General features: G+C 39.2%; 1 protein-coding gene across 1 annotated transcript in view; it reads right to left on the reverse strand.

Moving 5' to 3' along the window:
* Positions 1-744: 744 nt before the first annotated feature.
* Positions 745-27566, reverse strand: part of C8H12orf75 (chromosome 8 C12orf75 homolog) — a 51869-nt gene continuing 25047 nt past the window's right edge. Inside the window, exons 4-7 of the mRNA XM_037847350.1 lie at positions 12442-12477; positions 10609-10688; positions 9774-9810; positions 745-1637 (exon numbers count right to left, since the gene is read on the reverse strand). Of these exons, the coding sequence (XP_037703278.1) occupies positions 9806-9810; positions 10609-10688; positions 12442-12477 (121 nt within the window). The 3' untranslated portion in view covers positions 745-1637; positions 9774-9805. The remainder of the gene's footprint in view (positions 1638-9773; positions 9811-10608; positions 10689-12441; positions 12478-27566) is intronic.

Consider the following 27566-nt stretch of genomic DNA (forward strand, 5'->3'; position numbering starts at 1 on the left):
TCACCTCTGTGGTACTCTCCCCTGAAATGCATAACCCTTGTCTAATCAGGAGGGGCCATCAGACAGGTCCTAACTGAGGAATGTACTACAACATGTCTGATCAGTAGGATTCAAAAGTGTCATGGTCAGGAAAGAAGAGGAAAGACTGAGACACTGAAAGGAAGGGGAGACAAAGGTGACATGATGACTGAATGCAACATGGAATCTCGGGCTGGATCCTGGAACAGAAAAAGGACATTAGTGGAAAACTCACAGAATCCAATTAAAGGCTGTCATTCAATTGACAGGGCTGTGCCAACGTTTAATCTCTCAGTTTTGAAAAACAGGCTATGGTTATATAAGATAGTAACATTAGATGAAGCTGGGTGAAGAGTATACAGGAACTCTCTGCACTGTCTTTATGACTTCTGTAAATCTAAAATTATTTCAAAGTAAAAAGTTTTCAAGAAAGTCAAACTATCTGTTATCCCTAATGGAATGAACTACTGGTGTTCCATCTAAGTGTCATTATGAACTTGTAGTTATGGACGTGGTTAGAGTATCATAATTTCCTAATGATTCTTATCTTCAACATTTTTTATCAATTTGATTTCCCTGTGGGTTGTCATATGGACAAATTTTGGTTTTTCATAGTAATTTATTTCTACATTATCTCTATATGTTGATATAGTGTATCTATATATCACCATGCCACCTGTGACTTCTTTGAAAGTATTCTGTTGAGAAATAATTAAGAAATCCAGGTAAAGAGGGATAAAAATGTTTTAATTGTGGAAATACATTGGTAAATCAAGTAATTTACATTGTAGTACTAAGTAGAGACACACAGTCCACAACAAATAAAGATTTTTCCAAATATTCCACTAACCATCCAGCATGAATCCTTGAAAACAGCATAGAATTAACACGAAGAGATGTCATGATTATACAAAGGTCGGGTGGGAGATTCAATGACTAGGAAGTATCTATACTTACATAAGCCTTTAAGAAAATAGGAATTTAATTAAAATGTGCAAATGACATGCAAATTTAAGTAGCTTATTTTGAAATGTTACAATGTAATTCATTATTCCTAGTAAAGAAAATTTTCTGACATTTAAATAGAGCCAAAATCAAATAGAAAAAAAGGGAAAGCAACCACAATAAGAATCAATTTAATGGTTTTACAGCTAGAAATTAATAAGTAGAAATAGTGAAAGATAACAAATATATTACTTTATATGGGTAATTCATTTATAGTCCCTTATCATCTTAAGTTATAAATAGAATAAGGGTTTTGTTATGTATAAAAACTATCAAAAAAGATTCAGTGAAAAGGCATGATCTCCATGAACTGTGTTGAATGGCCAGGAGAAAACACTGCTGGAGTCCAGCAAACCAGGCTGGGCAAAGACAGCCTCCAAGACAGTTTGTTAACTTGTCTTTCAAATGTCAACAATGGAAAGTTCTATAAATGAATATACTGTCTACTCAATTCCCTTCTCTTACCCCAACATTATACATGTGCCCATGGTTTTAACTATACACCTAAACTTTTTTGTTTTTTGAAGGAGGGAGGCTTGACTGTTTAGAATTTCCTTGGAAATGCCTGTGTATGTCCTGCAGAGCCAAATTCCTTCTAAATCTTGATGAGTAAGCTATGGAAGACAACAAACAGGAAAAAGAAAAAAAAAAAAAAAGAAGAGTTAGCAAGCTTGAAAGGTACAGATGAAAATATATCAGCCCTAAGCCTACAGATTATTTACTGATTTTTTTTTTTTAAGTAAAATACACATTCAACATTCATTCAAAACTTATTTAAGATTTTCTACAAGCCCAGTGCAGGGCTAAGCACTGATAACATTTTATATAAAAAGTCAGGTGGAGGATTGTTGCTGATGTTCTCACAAACATTGGGGACTGATGGCTTGACATGCTGAGCCCTCTGTCTTGGGGCTTCCCCCCATGAAGCGTGTTACTGCAAAGGAGAGGCTAAACCTGTTTATAATTGTGCCTGAGAGTCTCCCCCTGAGTGCCTCGTTGTTGCTCAGATGTGGCCTCTCTCTCTAACTAAGCCACCTTGGCAGGTGAACTCACTGCCCTCCCCACTACGGGGGAACTGACTCCCAGGGGTGTAAATCTCCCCGGCAATGCAGGATATGACTCCCGGGGATGAATCTGGACCTGGCATCATGGGATAGAGAACATCTTCTTGACCAAAGAGGGATGCAAAATGAAACGAAATAAATCTTCAGTGGCTGAGAGATTTCAAATGGATCGAGAGGTCACTCTGGTGGACACTCTTACACACTATATAGATAATACTTTTTAGGTTTTCATGTATTAGAATAGCTAGAAATAAATATCCGAAACTATCAAACTCCAACCCAGGAGCCCTGACTCTTGAAGATGATTGTACGGCAATGTAGATTACAAGGGGTGACTGTAATTGTGAAAACCTTGTGGATCATACTCCCTTTATCCAGTGTATGGATGGATGAGTAGAAAAATGAGGACAAAAACTAAATGAAAACCGGTGGGATTGGTGGGAGGTGGGGGAGGATGATTTGGGTGTTCTTTTTTATTTTTTTTTATTCTTATTCTGATTCTTTCTGGTATAAAGAAAAAGTTCAAAAATAGATTGGGGTGATGAATGCACAACTATATGACGGTACTGTGAACAGGTGATTGTACACCATGGATAGCTGTATGGTATGTGAATATACCTCTATAAAACTGAATTTAAAAAATAAATAAAAAACAGAAACATATTAAAATTATGAACAGATTTGGAAGTCATCTGAAAATCAAATCCATTTTAAAAGTTGATCAATAAAAATTATCTTGGAGAAAAAAAAAAGTCAGGTGGAGAAAGATACCTGTAAACTTACAATTTAAACACATGATGAACAATGCCTAAACGTAGCCGCATATCTGTGTCTCCCAAATTAAAAAGACAGACTGTTCAGCCATCTCCCCATCCCCTCCATACTTAAACAGAACCACTCCCGGGAGAGGTTTAGCCATCCACATTATGCCACGCTCCCCAGGGTATTCTGACATGGCTAGTCCAGCGTTTGGCATTTGAGAATCATCATTTAAACTTCTCTGTGCTGGAAGAACTCCACACATCTACATGTGCAAAACTTTTACCCTAGACAAAACTAGGTAATTTTGTAATTGCAATATAAGTAATTTTAACACATTCTAAAATCATTCCACAATTTGTTTCAAAACGTAACCAGCCAATCTGTGTGACACCTGAAACTCATCTAGAGCTCGGCAGATATGAATGTCAGTATTAGTACATACAGCAGCTGTTAAAAAAGTCCAGACTTCAATTAGAGATACGAATGAAGCAAATCTGGTTAGGACTAGGGCAAATCGGGCCAAAGGGTAAAGGATGATAATGTCTGTTTCAAAATTTCAACTTCCACGTGAGACCAAGGGAAGAGATATTTAATTGGTGCAGGATCTATATTTCCTAAACAATGCAACTCATACAGTTTGTTCAAATACCATAATTAGACGGAACTTTGAATAGGAAGTGAGACCTGGTAGGTCTGCATGGGTTAGTGTGAAATAGCAACACATCCCAAAGTAATTTGGGCAGAGAATAAAAATATATATGCAGGACGCCCCTGAGGAGCTGGGAAAAATGCGGAAGCACTGGACTTCCTCACCTGCATTGTTGCTAATGTTCTCACAACACTGAAGACTGTTGGTTTGGTATACCAAGCCCTCTATCTTGGGGCTTGCCCTTATAAAGCTCATTACTGCAAAGGAGAGGCTAAACCTGCTTATAACTGTGCCTAAGAGTCTCCCCCTGAGTACCTCTTTGTTGCTGAGATATGGCCCTCTCTCTCTAGCTAAGTCAACTTGGCAGGTGAACTCACTGCCCTCCCTCCTATGTGGGACCTGACTCCCAGAGGTGTAAATCTCCCTGGCAATGCAGGATATGTATGACTCCAGGGGATGAATCTGGACCTGACATCATAGAATTGAGAACATCTTCTTGAATAAAAGGGGTATGTGAAATGAAACAAAATAAAGTTTCAGTCACTGAAAGATTTCAAATGGAGTCAAGAGGTCACTCTGATGGGCATTCTTATGCACTACATAGATAACCCTTTTTAGGTTTTAATTTATTAAGTAAATACCTGAAACTATCAAACTGCAACCCAGTAGCCTTGACTCTTGAAGATGACTGTGTAACAATATAGCTTACAAGGGGTGACAGTGTGATTATGAAAGCCTTGTGGATAACACTCCCTTTATCCAGTGTATGGTTGGATGAGTTTATGAGGACAAAAACTAAATGAAAAATAGGGTGGGGGGGTGGTTTGGGTGTTCTTTTTTGCTTTTATATTTTATTCTTATTTTTACTTTTTCTGGCATAAGGAAAACGTTCAAAAAATAGATTGGGTGATGAATGCACAACTATATGATGGTACTGTGAACAGCTGATTGTACACCACAGATGACTGTATGATATGTGAATATATCTCAAACAAACTAAATTAAAAAAAAAAAAAAAAGTAACCAGCCAGACTTAATACTGTTAAGAGGGCAATACTCCCTGTTCCGGTTTGCTAATGCCACTGTTATGCAAAATACCAGAAATGGATTGGCTTTTATAAAGGGGGTTTATTTGGTTACTAAGTTACAGTCTGAAGGCTATGAAAATGTCCAAATGAAGGCATCAACACAAGTATACCTTCACCAAAGGAAGGCCAATGGCATCTGGAAAACCTCTGTTAGCTGGGAAGTCATGGTGGCTGGCATCTTCTTCCTTTGCTCCCAGGATGTTTTTCAAAATGGCTTTCTCCCAGGACATTTCTCTCTATGTTATCTGGGGGTACTCTATTAATTTCTCCCAGGCAAACTCTGGACTAGCAAAAGTCTACTTTCAATGACTGTCTTCAAAATGTCTCTCCTGGCTGCAGCACCTCCTTCTGTCTGTGAACTCTTTTATAGGACTCCAGTGATTCAATTAAGACTCACTCTGAATGGGTGGGGTAACACCTTCATGGAAACTATCCAATGAAAGGTCTCAACCACAGTTGATTCCGTCACCTCTCCATGGAAACAATCAAAGGATTCCAACCTAATCAACACTAATACGTCTGCCCCCACAGGACTGCATGAAAGAACATGGTGTTTTGGGGGACATAATACAACCAAACTAGCACACTCCCCAAAGCAATCTATAGATTTGGTGTAATCCCTATCCAATTCTCAATGATCTTTTTTGCAGAAATGGAAACACCGATCTTAAAATTCATATACAAAGACAAGGGACCCCGAATAGTCAAAACAATCTTGAAAAAGAAGACCACAAAGTTGGAGGAGTCACACTTACCAATTTCAAAACTTACTACCAAGCTGAAGTCATCAAAACAGTGTGGTACTAGCATAAAGATAGACATATAGACCACTAGAATAGAATTGAGAGCCCAGAAATAAACCATCTATGGTCAACTGAATTTTAACAAGGCTGCCAAGAGCATTCAATGGGTAAGGAATAGTTTCTCCAACCAGTGGTGTGAGTCACTAGATAACCACATGCAAAAGACTGAATTTGGACCCCTACCTCTCACCACATATAAAAACTGACTCAAAATGGACTGAAGATCTAATTGAACTAAACCCATAAAATTCCTAGAAAAAAACATAGGGGCAAATCTTCAGGGCCTTGGATTTAACAATGGTTTCTTAGAAATGACACCAAAAGCACAAGCAACAAAGAAAAAAATTAAACGGCACCTCATCAAAATTTAAAACTTTTGTGCATAAAAGGACACTATCAAGAAAGTGAAAAAGACAACTTACAGAATGGCAGAAATAGGAGAAGGGGAGAAAATATTTGTGAATCATATATCTGGTAAGGGTCTAGTATGCAGAATATATAAAGAACTCTTATGACTCAACAAAAAGATAAACAACCCAACCTAAAAATGCGCAATGAACTTGAGTAAACATTTCTCCAAACGCAATATATAAGTGGCCAACAAGCACATGAAAAGATGCTGAACATCATTAGACATTAGGGAAATGCAAATCAAAACCACAATGAGATACCACTTCATACCCACTAGGATAGCCATAATAAAAGAGAAAAAAAAAGAGGAAAATTGCAAATGTTAGTAAGGATGTGGAGAAACTAGAACCTTTGGACACTGCTGACAGGAATGTAAAATGATGCAGACACTGTGGAAAACAGTTTGGCAGTTTCTCAATAAGTTAAACAAAATTAGCATATAGCCAGCAATTCCACTCTGGGGTAGATTCCCAGAAGAACTAAAACCAGATGTTCAAACAAAAACTTGTACATGAATTTTCCTTGTAGCAATATTCACAATTGTCCAAAGGTGGAAACAACCTAAGTGTCTATCAACAGATGAATGGATAAACGAAATGTGGTATATATCCATACAATGGAATATTATTCTGCCGTAAAAAGAATAGTACCATGACAGTTTGAAATTGTTATGGATCCCAGAAGAGCCATGATCTTTTAATCCAATATCAGTGGGTGGAACCTTTTGATTGAGTGTTTCCATGGAAATGTGACTCACCCAACTATGGGTGAGACCTTTGATTAAATGGGAAGTGTGGACTCTGCCCATTCAGGGTGGGTCTTGATTAGTTCACTGGAGTACTTAAGAGAGCCCAGGAGCTGACACAGACACTGATAGCTTGGAGAAACTTGAAGATGCAGACAGAAAGATGTTTGGAGATGCTAAGCTAAGAGATGAAGCCTGGAGTTCGTCCGGAGGAGCTAAGAGAGGAGTCCTAGATGCTTAGAGAAACACCCCAGGAGAACCAAGCAGAGCTGAGAGAAGCTAAGTCAGACAGAAAGTCAGAGACATTTTGGAGAAAGTCAGTTTGAAATGCAACCCGGGAGCAAACGACCAGCAGATGCCAGCTACGTGCCTTCCCAGCTTACAGAGGTGTTCTGGATGCCATTGGCCTTCCTTCAATGAAGGTATCCTCTTGTTGATGCCTTAGTTTGGACACTTTCATGACCTCAGAACTGTAAATTTGTAACCTAATAAATCCCCTTCATAAAAGCCATTCATTTCTGGTATTTTGCATAATGGCAGCTTTAGTAAACCAGAACAAGTACTGATACACGCTACAGCACAGCTAAACATAGAAAACATTATGCTAAGTGAAAGAAGCCAGACACAAAGGAGTAGGGAAAAAAAAAGATCAGGATCAAATTAAAGTTTAGAAATAGTTAAAGAATTGGGAAAATTGAGAAGAGAGAGGGGTGGCAATAAAGTAATATATATTTACAACCATAAAGAGTAAGGAAATATTTTAGTTCATTGCCTAAAGTTATGCTGGCTGACTTACTAGCAATGTTGCTAAATTGTTTTCAGGGAATTTTAGATCCACAGGCAAAGCTGAACATTTATTTTGTCTAACTCTCCCATGAGACGACTGATACTGAGAGAAGTTAAGGGACTCATCTAAGGTCTCCTATCAGCAGCAGAACTGTGACCACATCCAAGCTCTTGATGGCCACCTACAGGGCACCTTTGAAACAGACCATTTTTTAAGAGGGCAAATGGTAATACGTGCTTGCTTTCAAATAGACTATCGTTCCTATTTTAATGCAAATAGTAAAAATTACTTCTGCAAAGGGGAAACTGGCAGGGAACTCAGAAATCTGTATGTTGGGTTAGAACCCTATTTAAAATACTGGAAAGAGAAAATCTCTAGCAAATTCCCAGAGAGAAATCCAACACCCTAATTTGTTCATAGGTATTAGGGATAGACTTCCATAACGCTGTTGCCTTGATGAGAAAGTATTAGAAGAAGTGGCTACCCAGATATTTTTGTAGTTCTTTTCAGGAAAAAAGTGTTTACAGCTTCTATGTCCCTTGCCTCCAGCACAGAAAGTTTATTTACGTCCATCTGTGAGTTTATTCTGTGCTTCCACCCCATCCCAAACACCAACTCCAGTACTGGCCCTAGGCAAGAAGTTGGTTCGACTTCAAATCAATCTTTCTTTTGGTCTGCCAATGACTGGATTCTAGTTACAAAAAAGAATAACAGTATGATTGTGCCAGTTTGAATATACTGTGCCCCCCAAATGCCATTATCTTTGATGTAATCTTGTGTGGGCAGACATTATCAGTGTTGATTAGATTGCAATGCTTTGAGTGTTTCTTTGGAATGAGCCCCACCCAGCTGTGGGTGATGACTCTGATTGTATAATTTCCATGGAGGTGTTGCTCCGCCCATTTGGGGTGGGTCTAAGTTGATCAGTGGAGCCATATAAATAAGCTGACAAACAGAACGAATTCAGTGTAGCTGTGAGTGACATTTTGAAGAGGAGCTACAGACAAGAGGGACACTCTGAAGAAAGCACAGGAGCTGCAGATGAGAGACAGTTTGAACATGGCCGTTGAAAGCAGACTCTTGCTCTGGATAGCTGAGAGAGGACAAATGTCCCAAGTGCAACTAAGAGTGACATTTTTGAGGAACTGCAGCCTAGAGAGGAACATCCCAGGAGAAAGCCATTTTGAAACCAGAACTTTGGAGCAGACGCCAGCCGCGTGCCTTCCCAGCTAACAGAGGTTTTCTGGATGCCATTGGCCATCCTCCAGTGAAGGTACCCAATTGCTGATGTGTTACCTTGGACACTTTATGGCCTTAAGACTGTAACTCCGTCACCAAATAAACCCCCTTTTATAAAAGCCAATCCATCTCTGGTGTTTTGCATTCTGGCTGCATTAGCAAACTAGAACAATGATGATGACAATGATGATGATAATGACAGTGATGATGATGACAATGACAACAATGACAGCAGAAGCTACCATTTATTTTTTATTTAATCCTAACACTAGCCCTTAAAGCTAAATATTAGCTCCATTTTACAGATTACACAACTGGCTACAATGTGGAAATAACTTGCCCAGCTAGTAAATGGAAGAGCCTGGATTCTAATCCAAGCAGTGTGACTCCCAAAAGAAGGTGGATGTCGTTCAGCAGGACTGAAATACAGTGAGAATCCAAGGATCAGATACCTTGTTGGCCTGGATGAACTGAGGCTCTGATTCTATGGAAATGCTATGCGGTACCTTTTAGAGCCTGGTAGAGGGTAGTTAATAAATGAGGCTATTCTGTTTCTTGTTCTTGTTTGTCTTATTATTATTCCAATACCAAGCTCTTTGCCAAGATCCCAGGCCCACAGTGTCTTATCTTTAAGACAACTATTTCTTCTGTCCATAGTGAACATGCGTTATACTATCCCACCTGTAAACTTAGTCTATGATTCTTACTATTCCTTCTTACATAATTGCCTTTCTGTACAATGGTGATTGACCACCTCTATTAGATATCTGGCACTGATACATCCCTTCTCTCTAAAGTAACCAACTCCTGGCTATTGCCAAACATTTAATATTGATCCGATTCCAATTCCCAGTCCTGGACTCTCTGGTTTCTCCTTGTAATTTCTCAAGTCCTAGCAACTCAAAGTTTGGGCAATGAAGAAGTGTGAAACCTCAGTGTTCTAGGTGGACCAGCCTTAGCTTGGTCTTATTAAGTAAATTAAGTTGTATTGAAGACAGAATGAAATGGGGGAAAAAAAAGTAACTGCAAGGAAAACTGATTTCATCATTAAAGAACTCTTTAATGCTCAATTACATAGATTTAATTATGAGACCCTACTAATCCTGAAGTTCAAGATTTCTTGGAGTACACAGAAATAATGTCTACAGCTTACTCATCATCAAGGCTAAACATACAGAAGTATTTAGAAAAATATACAGTACCTCTTGATTACTGAGTCAACATATATTTTCTTCTAATCTTAAAGAGAAAAATAAGAAAAGTTAAATAGTCAGATTATGTAGAACACATTCTAGTTTACCATAAAACTACAAACAGTGGTGACATATTTGTATTTTCTAGCCTAAATCATAGAGGAGAGAAATAGCAATGAGAAATGAATGTCTGCAGTATGTTAAAAATAATGTAATACAGCTTTGTAAACAAATCAAACCTATAAATAGTCCTTTAAAACTATACGTTAGACAACTGTACAGTGCTAGCTAGTATATCAGCATTCTTTACCATGAGCCTCACTATTGGGTATTCTTACCCAAGAATCTATCTACAAGGTCACAGTCATGCCTGTTGTTCAAAAGAACTTCATTAGTCCTGCAACTACAGAAACTCAGAAAAGGAAATCTCATTTTATGTAATTATACAATAGGCAGTTATTTTTCCTTTCATCACCAGACTACTCACCAGTTAGTAATTTTATAAGTTATTACAGGAATTTAACTTTATGTTCTACAAAAACTCTGTAACTATATGCAAACATTAGTTTTCATTTTCACACCGATCATCACTGAAATTAACAAGAAATTTAAATATCCATGGAGCATAACCACAAATAGAAGCTGAATTTTGCTCTGGAATTACTCTAACTTGTGGGTGGCAATTCTGACAAATTATTACAATGAATAGACAATGCTTTTACATGGTTCACTGCAACTAAGTAACTATGTAGGTTAAGTCAGGCAAGCTGAAAGGTAAGTTTTATATTCTGTCACAACATATAAAAATAAAGAGAGACAATAAATACCACATGACTTTACTTACTTTTCCGTACAGTCTTTGTTTGGCTGGTCACTATATTGACAGCTTCAGATGGTAGGCCAACATAGACCCCTCCATAGTTTCTTAATTAAAGTAAGCAGATATAGAAAAATCAGACCAATTTAAATGGTTCTACAAACTTACAGGAAGCAATAGCAGCATGGAGTACTTTAAACAACTATATTTTATTAAAATTATTCATAATTTTTCAAAAATAGAAGTCAGGATATGATCATCTTTGGATGTATAATTATTTTTTCTATGTTAAAAAGAAGCTATTTAAAAAAGAAAGCCATATTTAGTGAGCAGAATTTTTGGATATTTTAGTTGCAGTGAGAAAGTAGGAGAACAGTCAGGTGTTATAATTTAGTATAACAAGAAATATCAGTAGATACATCCCAAAGTAATTTGGGCAGAGAATAAAAATACATATGCAGGGGTCCCCTCAGGAGCTGGGGGAAAATGTGGAAATGTTGGACTTTCCCACCTGGGTTGTTGCTGATGTTCTCACAAACATTGAGGACTGGCGATTTGATGTACGGAGCCCTCTATCACGGGACTTGCCCTTATGAAGCTCGTTACTGCACAGGAGAGGTTAAACCTGCTTATAATTGTGCCTAAGAGTCTCCCCCTGAGTGCCTCTTTGTTGCTCAGATGTGGGCCTCTCTCTCTAGCTAAGCCACCTTGGCAGGTGAACTCACTGCCCGCCACCCCCCTCACCATGTGGGACCTGACTCCCAGAGCTGTAAATCTCCCTGCAACACAGGATATGACTCCCGGGTATGAGCCTGGAACCGGAATAGTAGGATTGAGAACATCTTCTTGACCAAAGAGGGATGCAAAATGAAACAAAATAAATCTTCAGTGGCTGAGAGATTTCAAATGGAGTCAAGAGATCACTCTGGCGGACATTCTTACACACTATATAGATAACCCTTTTAGGATTTAATGTATTAGAATAGCTAGAAATAAATACCTGAAACTATCAAACTCCAACCCAGGAGCCTTGACTCTTGAAGATGATTGTATAACAATGTAGATTACAAAGGGTGACAGTGTGATTGTGAAGACCTTGTGGATCACACCCTTTATCCAGTGTATGGGTGGATGAGTAGAAAAATGGGGACAAAAACTAAATGAAAAACAGGGCGGGATGGGGGGGATGATTTGGGTGTTCTTTTTTGATTTTATTTTTTATTCTTATTTTTATTCTTTCTAGTGTAAGGAAAATGTTCAAAAATAGATTGGGGTGATGAATGCACAACTATAGATGGTACTATGAACATATGATTGTACACCATGGATAATAATATGGTATGTGAATATATCTCCATAAAACTGAATTGAAGAAAAAGAAATATCAGTAGAGTGAAATATTTAATCAATCAATATTTATCAATAATTCTGAGTCGTCAATATGGTATTAGGTGCTATGGGCACACACAAAAATATTTTACCTATAAATAGATATAAATATAAAATGAGGGAACAGAGAGCTAAGGTGTAAAGAGAATGTAGGTAATCGAAAGAGGAGGCGGAGGACAGACAAGGCTAGGAGAATGAAGAGAAGTCACCCCTTTAGAGAGAGCAGGACATCCAAAGACCAAAGGATGGAAAGTTCATGCGCAGAGGACAAAGGAGTAGAGGTTATAAAAGGCGTAGAGGTTACGATTCCTGGACAAGTGATTTTTCAGATCTCGTGCTCCCTACCTGTATTCCCTGTGCCAAGGGTTTCCCTGGTGGAATGTGTATTATTGTTAATTTGCTACAGTGTGTTAAGTCCATGAGGTAGGGCAAAATTATTCAAATTAAATCCAGTTGCAACACCAAACGTACCTCCTCTTGTCATCTTCTGTTATTGATTCTTCTGTTCTAAAAGGTCAAAAACATTCGCCATGAGCCATTTGGTTACATAGTCAAAGACCACATTTTTGATTATGGGAAAAGGGGCAATGTTGAGTTAAAGTCAATTTGTTTATTTAAAATGCTTCCATTGAGTAATTCTGTAACACGGTATTCCGTCTCTACCTCAATCATTCATATACTACAAAATTGGTAATTAGCTACTTACCAAAAAGTACAAATCCAGGAAACGCCATAAAGCTAAATTGACAAACAAAATGAAAATCCCAGCAGTAGAGATTAGAAAGAATACATGAATTAGGGGTCGGGAAGTCTGGGATCTTGTCTTGGCTGTGCCACCTTCTCCCTGAGGTTGACCAGATGATCTCTGAGATCCTTTCCGGTCCTAACATGCTACAATTTTATGTTTTTTGCAGACTTCCTTAGAGCAAAAATGGAATAATGCAAATTTGAGTTCTTTTTATCTAAAATCCACCATTTTACACATTATCTACTGCAAAGAGAGGGAGGAGCAGCTTAAAAAGAAATTTTTATAGGGAATCACTATTTAAAAATGTACAGCCATGAAGAAAGTGGAAGATGGCGGCATAGAGAGGAGTGGAAGCTAAGTAGTTCCCCTGGAACAACTACAAAAAACCGGAAACAACTAGTAAATAATCCAGAATAACTGCGGGGGGGACAAATGAGACCATCCACTCATCATACACCAACCTGAATTGGGAGGAATGCCCGAGAACACAGCATAAAATCTGTAAGTAAAACCTGTGGAACCAGGTCGGGAGACCACCTCCCCCATAGCCCGAGCTGCGGAGCCGCGTGGTGCCACAGAGAAGCTTTCTCCCAGCAAGCGAATACAGCTCAGCTGAGCTGCAACTGGGGTTTTAAGTAGCGAGTGTGAACTGCTCACTACAGGTACGCAGCCCCAAAAACAGACAGAGGCTTTGGGTGACGACTGACCTGGGAGAGCCTGAGGGTTGCCTTGGACTGGGTCTGAAGGGGACTATCTGTTTCATGGCGAATGTTTCTTTTTCGGCTCAGTGGAGAAAGCCCCAGTCATTTTCAGTTTCCAGGGCTGTGAAGCAGAGAAATGCTAATGACCTCCACCTGGGAGCTCTGTCTTCTCTAGGAGGAAAGGGGTGGGGCCCTTTCCATTCAGAACCAGACCCCAGAGCCTGGGGGAACACGGCCATACCTCCTCACACCAGTCAAGAATTATAGGCTAACAGGTGTCACCTGCTGGGCAGAAAAGCACAGTGACCCGAGGCATCAAAGGGTGGAGCAATTTTCTAAGACACACCCTCAGGGAAACCAGATACTGAATATTTCTTCCCTCTGGGACCTGAGCCTGTTCTGGTCTGGGAAAACCTGATTTGGATAACCAAGGAAACCATGCCTAGACAACAGAAAATTACAACCTGCACTAAGAAAAACAAAGTTATGGCCCAGTCAAAGGAACAAATGTACACTTCAACTGAGATACAGGAATTTAAACAACTAATGCTAAATCAATTCAAAAAGTTTAGAGAAGATATTGCAAAAGAGATAGAGGCTGTAAAGGAAGCACTGGACATGTACACGGCAGAAATCAAAAGTTCAAAAAACCTACTAGTAGAATCTATGGAAATGAAAGGCACAACACAAGAGATGAAAGACACAATGGAAACATACAACAGCAGATCTCAAGAGACAGAAGAAAACACTCAGGAACTGGAGAACAAAACACCTGAAAGCCTACACGCAAAGGAGCAGATGGAGAAAAGAATGAAAAAATATGAGCAACGTCTCCGGGAACTCAAGGATGAAACAAAGTACAATAACGTACGCATCATTGGCGTCCCAGAAGGAGAAGAGAAGGGAAAGGGGGCAGAAGCAATAATAGAGGAAATAATCAATGAAAATTTCCCATCTCTTATGAAAGGCATAAAATTACAGATCCAAGAAGCGCAGCATACTCCAAACAGAAGAGATATGAATAGGCCTACGCCAAGACACTTAATAATCAGATTATCAAATGGCAAAGACAAAGAGAGAATCCTGAAAGCAGCAAGAGAAAAGCAATCCATTACATACAAAGGAAGCTTCATAAGACTATGTGCGGATCTCTCAGCAGAAACCATGGAGGCAAGAAGGAAGTGGTGTGATATATTTAAGATACTGAAAGAGAAAAACCACCAACCAAGAATCCTATATCCAGCAAAGCTGTCCTTCAAATATGAGGGAGAGCTCAAAATATTTTCTGACAAACAGACAATGAGAGACTTTGTGAACAAGACACCTGCCCTACAGGAAATACTAAAGGGAGCACTACAGGGTGATAGAAGACAGGAGTGTGTGGTTTGGAACACAATTTTGGGAGATGGTAGCACAACAATGTAAGTACACTGAACAAAGGTAACTATGAATACGGTTGAGAGAGAAAGATGGGGAGCATGTGAGACACCAGAAGAAAGGAGGAAAGATAACGACTGGGACTGTGTAACTTGGTGAAATCTAGAGTATTCAACAATTGTGATAAAATGTACAAATATGTTCTTTTACGAGGGTGAACAAGCAAATGTCAACCTTGCAAGGTGTTAAAAATGGGGAGGCATTGGGGGAGGGATGCAATCAGCATAAACTAGAGACTGTAACTAATAGAATCATTGTATTATGCTTCCTTTAATGTAACAAAGGTGATATACCAAGGTGAATGCAGATAAGAGGGGGGATAGGGGAGGCATGTTAGACACTTGACATTGGTGGTATTGTCTGATTCTTTACTCTACTTTGATTTAAGGTTATTTTTCCTTTTACTGCTTCCTAGCTGTCATTTATTTTTTGTTTCCTCTTTCTTTTGCCTCTCTACCTTCGACTCTCCCTCCTGCCTTGTGGAAGAAATGTAGATGCTCTTGCTTAGTATGAGCCGAATGTTCAATTAGGATGAACTTAAATGTTTGGAAATGAACAGGGGTGTTGGTAGCAAGATGTGAGAATAACTAACAGCGCCGAATGGTGTGTGAATGAGGTAGAAAGGGGAAGCTCAGAGTCATATATGTCACCAGAAGGAAAGTTGGAGGTCAAAAGATGGAAATGTATAGAACTGAATCCTATGGTGGGCAATGTCCATGATCAACTGTACAAATACTAGAAATCACTTCGTGAACCAGAACAAATGTATGACAATACAATTAGAAGTTAATAATAGAGGGGCATATAGGGAAGAACTATATACCTATTACAAACTATATACTACAGTTAGTAGTATTTCAACATTTTTTCATAAACAGTAACAAATGTACTATATCAATACTAGGAGTCAACAATTGAGGGGGGTCGGTTAGGGATAGGGGAGGTTTAGAGTTTCCTTTTCTTTTTTTCTTTTTTCATCTTTCACTTTATTTCCTGTCTGGAGTAATGAAAAGTTTCTAAAAATTGAACAAAAATTAAGTGTGGTGATGGATGCACAGCTGTATGAGGGTACCCAGGGGCAAGTGATTGCACACTTTGGATCTTTGGATAATTGTATGGTATCTGAACAATCTCAATAAAAATGAAAAAAAAAAAAGAAAAAGAAAAAAAAATGTACAGCCACTTCCCTTGCAAAAGAGGAATTCATATTCTACTAGAAATTCCTTGGCATATTTCTATGAGGATTGAGAAGTTTTCCCTGAAGCCCTGCCATAAATAAGTAGAAAAACTCCATGATACGAAGTTACTTTTCTGAAAAGCAAGTGAAAGAAAAAAAAAAAACCACTAAGATTCTAATAAATCTGGCTGATCTGGACATGTAATTCTAAGAGGTTTTAGTCAAGAATAAAGCAGACTGAAAACATCTACACACCTTCATTGGGTCTTCTAATTCTAGGGATTTTCCAACTGTGGTTTTGCCCATTTAAAACCTATAACTATTTCAAGAATAACTGTATAAGCTCATGAGATTTTGCTTCACTGCAGCAGCTAATAAGGCCAAAGTGTTTAAAGAGGAAGAGTGGAGATTTGGCCATTAGCTGGTCAAATGGTCAAACAAAGGCCAAGCAGACAGCTAATACTCTAATAGAGTGCAAAAATACACTTGAGATGTAATTTATCCAAACTGAGCACACAACCTGAAATAATAGGATCATTATCACCTTCATTTACTTCATAGTATATAACAAAGTTCAGTCATTTTTTAATTCAAAGTTGTGAAAGTCATACTGTATTAGAAATGGTGTTGTGCTTATTGATGTGGTCTAACAAAGTGTTGTTTATTACTTTTAATTAAAAATTGATTTTTAAGACTTTACTATGGGTAATGGGGAAATCATGGTGACAAACTTTTTCAAGATTATTATAACTGTTAACCCTGGTCCTGAATTATTAAAGTTATCATGAAATTGCTTTTGAAGCTATATATAACTGGTAAATTTGGACATAGACATTGTCTCATACTGTCTGCCAAAGCTATTCTTTTCACATCCAATTACATATCTGTTTATTTTAATTCTTTCCCCTTTGGTCTAATTCTGCTTAAGGATATATTCAAGGTTTTAAAATATATTTTAACTCCTCAAATGTAAGAAAATAGTAAATTATTTATAAATCTATTAGCTCATTAATTATTCAGTGCCCTAAAACCCAGTCTGTGTTTCTCATTAAATAATTAATCAACAGCCTTATACATCTAACTAGCAGGAAATGACACTGTAGCTGTCAGATGTAGTGGAAAATAAAACTTCAAATATAAGAAGGCAAAATCTTTGAAAATACGATTTATAAAGACATATAAGATGTCCATTCCTTTAAACCTTCAAATAAGTTAAAAGCCTTCCCTTGGGTGTGTGTGTGTGTGTGTGTGTGTGTATTCCCATGCATGAGATTGCTGCTTCAGCCACTCCTTCAACAAACAGTTACTATACAATTTTAGTACTGGAGACCCAAAAGACCACGGGGGTAAAATGGCGTTATAAATGAGTCCTTGCTGTGTGTCAGGTATGGTATGAGATACTTCACGAACATCAACATTTTTCCTCACACCTCAGGAAGTTTAGACCTAAGCAAACAGGTTCTAAGACCACACAACTAATAAACAGCAAAGCCAATGTTTAAACTCCATTGATCCAAAACCAAAAGTCATGCTGCAAACTCTAATTCACCAAACTGCCTCTCAAACAGGAAGACGGGACCGTTAAAAAACACTCCCAGTAACAAACCAACACAGTGGTTTCTCCCAAAATGGGAGTTGCTGTCACACTGTTCTTTCAAAGGCTTTAAAGCCTTGCCCCAGTCTCAGAACCTGCTTATGTAACTTTGTTAGTACAAATATACTGTTTCCTCTAATCCTCATGACCACTCTTCAAGGCAGGTATTAGGACCTTTAACCGATGAAAAACTAAAGCTCTGAAAAGTTGAGGTGTGTGACTGAGGTTATCCAGCTGGTAAGGGAGCCAGAATTCAAATCTAAGTTTGTGTGATTCCAACTCCTGCTTCATAAACTGTGAGCGCATGTTAATTTGTGTTAGAGAAACACTCCCACTGCCTGAGATGGATCTCTCTAATTTTTTATCATCTCACTTAAGGAAAAAGGGAACCAAAACGGTAGAAGAGACCTAACCTGAGTTCTAATAGTGTTAGAAGTCTAGAACCTGCCAGGGACAAACATCATTATAGAATTTGTTCAATTGCTATGTAACTCCTTTTTATCCAGGTACAAGGGTCGTCTGGACAAGCAGTTACATCAGAAACTATTCATCTAGATAGCAGGTCCAGATTGAGGTTAAATCCAAATAAGCTGATCTAAACTAAATCTCCTAGTGAAAGGACAGGTGCCTAGGGAGGACCAGATGCTCTCCTGACCCTGTCTAAAAAGACAGCATCCTACCAGCTGGGGGGTCATGGTTCTCCCCAACTGCTCAGGCTGCAGCATAAAGAAGAAGAAACGGTTCATGAGGCAGCAACAAAGGTTACTGGCAAAATGATGACTCAGAGAGGTTACGGCACAAGTTCTTGGGAGCTAGTTCTTGGGAGACTAGTAACTGCTTAACAGTTACTAGTCTCTCCAGGTGGGAGTCTAAGAACGCACCTTCCAGTGTGAAGGACCAGCTTCCCCAAGAGATCATTTCTTGTTGAGAAGAGAAGTGGATATTATCAAACCTCGGGATAGTTTGAAATCAGGGTGTTAAACTTATCTTGCTGCTAAGCAACTTAGCAAGAAACTTAAGGCTTTGGGTTTGGGATTCTAATCCTTGGGGAAATCCCCAAGATTTCAATAATGTCTTGGCTATCCAAACACATGGGCTGCCCTATCTGTATGCCATTTTAGGGAATCATTATATGTTTTACTTCACAAAACGCTGTTTTGGAAGATTTTGTTATCAATCTGGCTTAATTCATTTGCTGATATTTTCTTAGACATTTAAGTGTGGAGGAGAGCTTCTGATGAGCATGTGATAACCAACGTTCCTATAGGGAGTTTATGTAATTCAAATCAAAGGCAGATTAATTACACATTTCGATAAGCCTGTGGGGCCTCATTGTAGGCACATGAAGATTTCTGTTAGGGTTCTGAAATGATGAAAATAGTTCGTGGTCCTTCTTCAACCCCTTGGATCCACAATGTCAGGTGGGAACCACTGCTCAAGCCACAAGCACCCGCAAAAAATGTAAGGAAACCACCCAGTCTTCCAACGCCTTGTTTCCCTGTTCCCAAATGGAAACATGGCTACCCTGACCTCTACACCAGGTTTAGGGAGAGAAATAAAACGTCACGTGTAAAAATACAGTGAAAATGAAAACATCCAAATAAATGGTTTAGTAGTAACCATTCACTGGGTCCTTACTAAGTGTCAAGCTCCATGCTAAGCACTTTACATATATTTCTTTTTCCCAACCTTCACAAATAAGATCTTGTTAGCTCACACTTTGCAAATTAGAAAACTGTGGGGCACAGAAATCAAGTCACAACCCTAGTCAGTAGCACAGCTGGGATTTGAAACTAGGTTAAGTCTGTCTCCAAAGACTACACTCCATCCATTACACTACATTGTAACCCCACTAGTGATATCCTGGCAAAGTAATGTATTAGAGAGAGATCTTCCCTGGGAAAGCAATGATCAAAATAATGACCAATTTAGAGGAAAGGCAAAAAAAAGGTTATCATTAGAGTAGCTCTTTCCTTAAATGAGAATTTTACAAAAGCAACACATTATCTAAAATGATAAAGCCATAAAGGAAAGAAGTACAAAATATTTCTAACTTACCTCCTAAAAAATAACAGGTACAGAGCAATGGCTCATGGGCATATGCCAGCGGGTCTATTATTTTCATTCACATTATGAAACAAGTAGTCAAGAGAGTTAGCTCCAGGGAGACTCCCCTCCTTTAGTCAAGATTCGGTAACAATCCTATTCTATTTCTCCTATTAAATGACAAGCATTGCCAAGATAGGTAGCTACAAAAGACTGAGCACAGAAAGGTGAATTTCTAGGTTAGCAGGGAAACATCCCATCCAATGAGATTCAGATTCCTAAGAAGCTCTTGGATGAGCCGCTCCGTTCCTCGCTGAGGACTTGGTTATTTTTCTTTCTTGGTAACTGCAGCTCAAGGAGGAGAGCAGTTGCTATTGTGTGGCCTGCAGCTGTGAGTGCTGACAGATTACAAAACTTGTCCCAAAAATAGTGAAGGGAAAGGGGAGCAGAACACAGAGCCACACCTTCCCCAAGCTTTGAGAGAATAGCAGACACTGATAAAGATTCTGGATGGTCCTGGGAAATAGGCATCTATTTCTGCCAGTGCTAAACTAGATCAGTAAGGGCAAAATATGCAATTACTTCATCCCCTAGGATCTTCCCTTGGAGAGAATAGCCTGAAGACTGAATCATGCCATGATGAAAAAGATAAGCAAAGTAAAAATGAGGCCAGTGCACTATGGACGGACTGGAAAAGAGGCCACACTGCTCTGCTGCACTTGATAGCACTCTTTGGGAGTTACCTGGCCCAAAGAGCCCTGCAAACTCAGCTTATCTATAATCGTGCTCCCTCAGAAAAGGAGCAAGTGGACACACATTAACCAGTATACATCCCCCATAATAGTAATCCACTCCTAAATAATAACTTCCTTGGGGGAAGGGACACAGCTCAGGAGTCAATGCCCAGATACCCACAAGCAGACTGAAACAAATGATGATTTCCAGAAATGCTGGGGATGGAGGCATAATGGGGAGGGAAGGCCAAAATAAGAGGCACTGAAAACTGGAAAACATGAGAGAAGAGATTCAGAGATGATCTATGATAAGTGATAGGGAGGGAACTTGAAGAATAAGGTTTCTACCAAAAGAACAAAAACACAGAGTTACAGGTGATAAGGGACCAGGAGCCATAAACCAAACCACCTGGAAACAAAAAGTAAAGGGGAAGTTTTGCATCCCTCCCTTCTCTTCTGCCCCAGCCCCTGGCTACAGTCATGGGCAAATCCGAGAACTGGGGCTTATCAGGCCTTCTTCAATTTGACTCTCACAAAGCCATGAGAAGGGAGAAGAGGAACTAGCACCAATTACCAAAGAAGCAAGAACGATCTAGAAACAACTATGTGGCATATCAATATAAAGTCTGCTCCTGCAAGGGGACCTGTGCTGGATATTAAGCAACTGTCTCTCAACTCCAAACCCACCCTTCCACACTCTGCAATGCTGGAGCTGGGAATCTGAAAACCAGCTTCTCCCCCCAGGTCCCTGTTAGGTTCTACCAGTAGGGTGTGCCAGAGACAATACAAGGCAAAAGGAGGGAGAAGGAACCTGCTCTTTCTTGCTTTGCTTGCTGTTCCTGACAGCATCCCCAGCAGTTGGTTCCAGCTTCAGCCTTCTTTCAGCATTTCCAGAACAGGCTCTATAAGGCTCGTTCGCTGGTCACCACAGCTCATGGGAGAAGACAGTGACTGCCCTGGCCTCCTCTCCAGTTAAGAGGCTCTGAGTGTGACCTGGATCTGGAAACGGGGCTCAGAGGCTGTGCCTTTCCATTGTGGTCACTCAAGTCAGGTTTCTCGCCCACAGACCTGGAGTTTTCTTGTTATAAGAAATTTTCTTATAACAAGAAAAGATACTGTAATCAACTAGCTGTTGCCAAAGATTCCCTCCAGGATAAAATATTTTAATTATTCTACTATCCATTATGGTCAGTGTGCCCACCCTGAGTCCGGTGGTTAAGCTCTACACCACTTGGCCTCTGCTCCTCTGGGACCCATCATGCCCAGTGAAACCAAACAGCCTCTCCCAGTGGCAGCCTCTCCCACTGCCACAGCCACCTGACAGAGGACAACCATCTGAGGATACTCCTTTCACTGATGTACTTCTCAATTTTCTCCATGCTTTAATGAAGAGGACCTCCTCTGGTGGAGAGCAAGACCTACTTGAGAAATTCATACCAACATTCTTGTCTCCATAGGCCTTTGGATTCCTTCCTCTACATTACGCAAAGGAAATTCCAGCATCTGGACCTCATCAAATGTAAGCTCACTGAGTCCAAGTTCCCTCTATCAAATAAACTAAAAACTGTTAGAGTTCCAGCCATGCAGCTATAATACTAAATCCAGAATCTCTGGTAAACAGAGATAGCCTAATTCGGTATACATTCCTTCCTTCTTGGTGTTTCACCCTTAGAATCAATTCCCACACATATTCCCTTGGTTTCTGGTAATATACATTACAAAATCCTGCAAGTACTTTGCAGTCTACACTTTTTCCTCCAAAGTCAGGCTTTGCCTTTGTCCCTTTGGAACACAGTAAGACGTGACTCTATTTGTGGGTCCAGAGACAAAAAGGGGTGGTTGGAGTAGGTCGTAAGGAGGATAAGCATCCCTCACCACCTAGGTGAGGGCACACAATTTCACCCTCCCCTACCTACAACCTGCCTAACCCTTTCTCAAAGGCCTTGCCAGAGGCTTCAGAAAATAGATGTTTCTAGCTGACAAACGAAGAAACAAAGTCAGCTCTTCATCATCAGTTTAACCTCAATTCTAATTTAGGCCCATCTCATACTCTTGAGAGAGGAAATGGGAACTGGAAGAGGTTACAACAGCTGTCTCTAATCTAACCAGAGATTAAAGGCTACAGAATATTCCCTGCAACATGGAACTGAATCTATAACAGCTAACAGAAAATGCTCTTCCATTTAACATTGTTTTAATGCCTTAATATCATGACTGCACGCAACAAGACAAGAAAGTCATGGCCCACTTTGATTTCTGGCTTCTCCAGCTAGTAAAGAATAAAAGGAACGAAGGAGAGGGGTAAAGAGGCAGGCAGGCTGGCTTTTTTTATTTGCTAGAATAAGCAATCACCTATTCTGAGTAATTTTAGGGGTCTAGGAAGGCTGAGATTTAAATAGTTTAATTTTACCTTTTGGCTAAAGTTACAAGTTCATGTTCTTTATAATCAGTCACATACACCTCAGTGTCAATGAAAGGAGAAGCCTATTAGAATTTGGAAGACCCAAAAGAAGGGACTAGAACTATGAGCTAGAGTTCAAGTATAAATATTGTTTATTTTACAGCTGTGCCCTGAACTCATCCTAGAAGGCTTACTGCCACAATCCAAAAAGTGATGAAGGAAAGTAGTCCTAAAGGACTCACATGTTCTTTAATGAGTGGTTACTCCATTTTCTATTTCATGTAAGCCACTATTCCAAAGAGGAAGCTTGTGAGATAAACTTTTTTCCAGAGGGAGCATGACCAAAGCCTACAGATAAAACTGCTTTCTCTGACTTCAAGACAGTGTTTTATTTCTGATCATACACAACATTTGAAAATTTGTGGAAAAAGATGTCATATTTAATAAAATGTAACAGTGAAAGACTTTTAAATAGTATCATCACATACCATCTTACGAAGAAAACCTTTTAAGCCACAAGAACATTTCCAAAGAACTGTAGAGCATGTATTATATAATCTATTTTAGCCCAAGTTTAAAAAATATTTGGGGAATTTAATTAAAATTAGGTGTCTTGGTAGCAAGGTTTTAGCTTCTTGAATCAGAGAACAGGTGTTCTGAGGAGAACGAGTGCGTCAAGCTTAAAGCCACCCATCCTGAATATCATAACAACCTCCTAGACGAAGATCACATGCTCACGGGCTCTGACTGAAGACTTCTGGTCATGGCATAAGAATGCTTGCAAGGACAAATGTCACCAAAGATGGACCACTGGTCACTAATTAACATCTTTTGGGATTGTTGAAAAGCTAAGTCCTCAGTTCACAGTTTAAACATGATTCACCCTTTGCAGAGTAAGATACTATTTAGTGGTGATTATCACACCAAAGTTGGCCCAATGCTTGATCCTCCTGTAGGCATGTGAGAAACAGGGGGGGAAAAGAATGCAATCGACTAAGGGTAACTATTATAGCCAAACTTATAGTTGGATACCATCTGGTTTCAAAACTTCTTACCTTTATCTCAGAGTTTCCATTATATACCTCTGTGCTACTTCCTGTGAACTTGTTAAAACCAGCATGATGCTCTTCTTACCCTTCTCAGACTGATTATCTATATTGATCCAGACTCTCCAGGTAATTATGTACTCTCCGCTTCATACTAGCTTTGCAGAACTTGCCTAAATGAACCAGGGACTGAACTTCTTTTTAATCAGACACAGGCTCTGACTTCGTTTGAGTCAGGGTTCCAGAAGATGGGCTGCCTCAAAACCTGCTATGTCCCTCTGGTTGCTCTTTAGGGCAGGCTGGCTTTCTTCTGTCGGTATTAATGTATTTTTGGCACACCTATTTGAAACCAAATACCTCTATGAAATTCTTAAACCTTTCAATCAATTTACACTACAGTGATCTTCGTTATATCAATAACTATTCCTTTAATAAACAGAAACCTTATTCAGACTTATATAAAATATAAACCACTATCTTTTTCTTCCCGTTACATATGGTAGTCAAAAGTTTTTCAACACTGTATTTGCTTAGTTTCTGAGTTTTATAAAATAGTTCTTCAAGTGACCTAAAGAAAGGTTTCAAACGTAAAATAACGGAACTGTGGCATAAATATATAGATATATAATGTGCACTCTCCAGGACAAATACAGATAACAATTAGATAGCAGCCAGCTGCTCCAATTAGCATCGCCTAACTCACCCTGTCTACTCTACAGCTTGCCTTAGAACTCAAAAAATTCTCACTTCCCTTAGCCTTCCAGAACTAACATAGTTATGTGGCAAAGAAATGATTTATTTTTTACTTATTCATCAAGAAAAATGTTCTAAATATGGTTATTCTTATCAGTGATGATCTAAGAAGCAGAAAACAGCCTATAGCCTTTTCTTTTTCCATATCTGCAGTGCCACAAAAGAAGCCAAACTTATTTTGAGTTGTAAACAGTACAAATTTAATACAGAAAGCCATGGAGAAAATGCGCATTGCTCTAATTATCCATATTTAGTTACTGCTCATGATAATCTTTCAGAATAGTTTCCATAATTGACATTTACTTCCATTTACACTAAAATTCTCCACATCAAAATGTAACCATTTAATTTTCTCTATAATATGTTTCTATGATGGCTCCTGTTTTTTAGGGTGGTTCCAGTCAATTCCACGAAACTCTTAAATCACATAAAATTTTTGACTGAATTAATCATGTTTTATCATTGACTGTTCTGGCTTATGTTTACTCTCATTCAGTTTTTCACAATTCTTTGGACCACTAGCCTTAAATCCCTCTCCTTGGAGGGGCCCCTTGGTCATCAGAGATCCCTTTCTTCCAGGATGAATTTCCTAAACATGGGTAACATTGGCCTCAGAGGAATGCTTTCAACTTCTCTTTGATTGGGGCAATGTACCAGGAGCTAAAGTCCAATTTCCCCACCCCTCCACTGTAGTCCTCCTAATTGTTCTCTTCTGAAGGCACATGCGGTGTTGGAGGATTATTTCAGCATTGGTAGCAGAAGTACCATTTGCCATAAGTAAAGCAAGAATGTTCTCTCCACCTACTTATCTTAAAAGAACTTGCTTTTCCTTGATGGCACTACTTTTCTTAAAAACCTCAAGAATATGCAGCTTATTTTCTCATTATCTCCAAATAAGAGATGGAGCCAGCAAACACCTAACCTGCCCACAGAGCTCGTCCAATGGGGATGATGGTAGTTTCACTCAAAAACTCCTCCTCTTTAGAGTCTTATCCCTGCAACAACCCTGGATGCCCTAAAAATGTCAGCCTCCGACCCCGTTTTTTTCTTCCTAACTCATTATCTTATACAATTTTTTTTACATCCATGAAAACCACCCACCACCCTCTAACCACACATTTTGCTTACTTCCTCTATTCCAACAACTTTTATAGCCATGTTAGTAACTTACTGTCATAGTTGTTCCAGGAAGCTTAGATCCTGGAACTATTTCACCTCTGACATTTTAGAGTATAAAATCCCACTGGGGGGAATCTTCCTTCCGATCCTTCCACCACTCCCCAGAAGCCTGTTTTCTTATGGCATATTGTGCCCTACAGATCTTCCAGCCCTCCCCATTCCTCCCTTCCATGCCCCTTTGGGCTTCCTGTCCCCTCTCCCTAACGTGCACCAGGCAGTGAAGCATTTCGGCAGCACGTCCTGGTCACCACCTTATCCCTCTCCAGCCCTGGGTGAACCCACCCATCCTCTTTCTCTCTTCCTGCTCCTATTCCATTAGCTCCTACCTAAGGAAAATCTAACAGTGGGCAACCAATGGGAATGTGTGATTTCTAACTTCAGCAAAGGCCTCAATGCTCTGGGTGTTCTGCAATCGGTAGTCATGACAGATGATCTGCCAAACCTCTCCAACTACCCTTAAACCACCTAATAATCACAGCTACCATTTACTGGGGCAACAAAGCTCAATGCCAGGTATTATCCTACAACACTGACCATACTGTATTGATAACCCTCATAACTCTTAAGCAGCTACTTAACCTCTTTGCTCCCTCCTCTCCTCATCTGTAAAATGAGACAGCATTCTTTTCTCCATCAGATTGTCATGGGCATTAAATGCGATAATAAATATTAGCTACTAATGTAAGAACAATGATGACAATGATGATGATGATTACCCTGTACAGGTATTGTTCTTATCCCCATTTTACAGATGAGGATCCTAATGGCATGGAAGTACACGGCTACTGAATGGCGGAGAGAAATTTAATCACAGATCTTTCTATTTCTGCAGCTCATGCTTTTTCAATGCAATCCCAATCCTATCCCCTTCACCTTCAGAAGACAGCCTTGCCTCTGACTTCACAGATGGAGAAGAGTTCATTGGACACCTTCAGGTTTAATTGCTAGGAATGGAGAGGGCTCAGCTGACACAGGTCCTTTAGATATGGGAAATGTATACAGGATACCAAGGAAACTCAAGAGTGGAGATTCATAATTTCAGTATTGAAAGAAAACAGAACTTCAATGTGTTTATGTTAGTTTCTTCCAAGATATTTTTCTCTCTAGTTGCTATCTTAACAATAACTTTGTCAGGAAAGGAATCTTAATGAAATGGCCCTTTACAAGTTAAGTGAACCAAGTATTTGAATTAACTTGTTTAAATTGAGTTGCTATGACCTTTTGTTATCAATAACAAACATTAACTTTGAGTCAACTTGTTTAGTACTCTGTGTTTCTTATTTGAAACATATTATAATATTCATATAAATATCGGTTGAAATTTAAGATTTTTTTTTTTTCAGAACAAAATAATAGATCTTTGGAATAGTTTGTACTTTATAAATAATGAAAATTATATTATCCTTAAGTCTGAAATAACTCTTCAAATGATATTCCTAAACTGCTGTATTTTAGATACATAAGTTACAAAAATATGTATTTTTCAACAAAATAAAAAAATGAATGTACATAGAGAACAGTTTGTTTCTGCCCACCCAGTTAAAATTCTCCCCTTCTTTTGACAGCACCCCCACCCCCCAGCTTTCCTCTGGGGAAACCACCACTCTCTCACTCCTTCCTCACTTACATGGTTAAGGTGGGGCTAATGATACTTACTGACCCCAGCAGTGGGCACAGGATCCAGGCCTGGCCAAGGAGAATCCCACATTCCCCAGGACCAGATGACTTATCCAGAGATAGGCACATGACCCCAGCTGGCCAGGGAGAGCCTAGCCCAGTT

The sequence above is a fragment of the Choloepus didactylus genome, chromosome 8, assembly GCF_015220235.1.
Source record: "Choloepus didactylus isolate mChoDid1 chromosome 8, mChoDid1.pri, whole genome shotgun sequence".
NCBI lineage: Eukaryota > Metazoa > Chordata > Mammalia > Pilosa > Megalonychidae > Choloepus > Choloepus didactylus.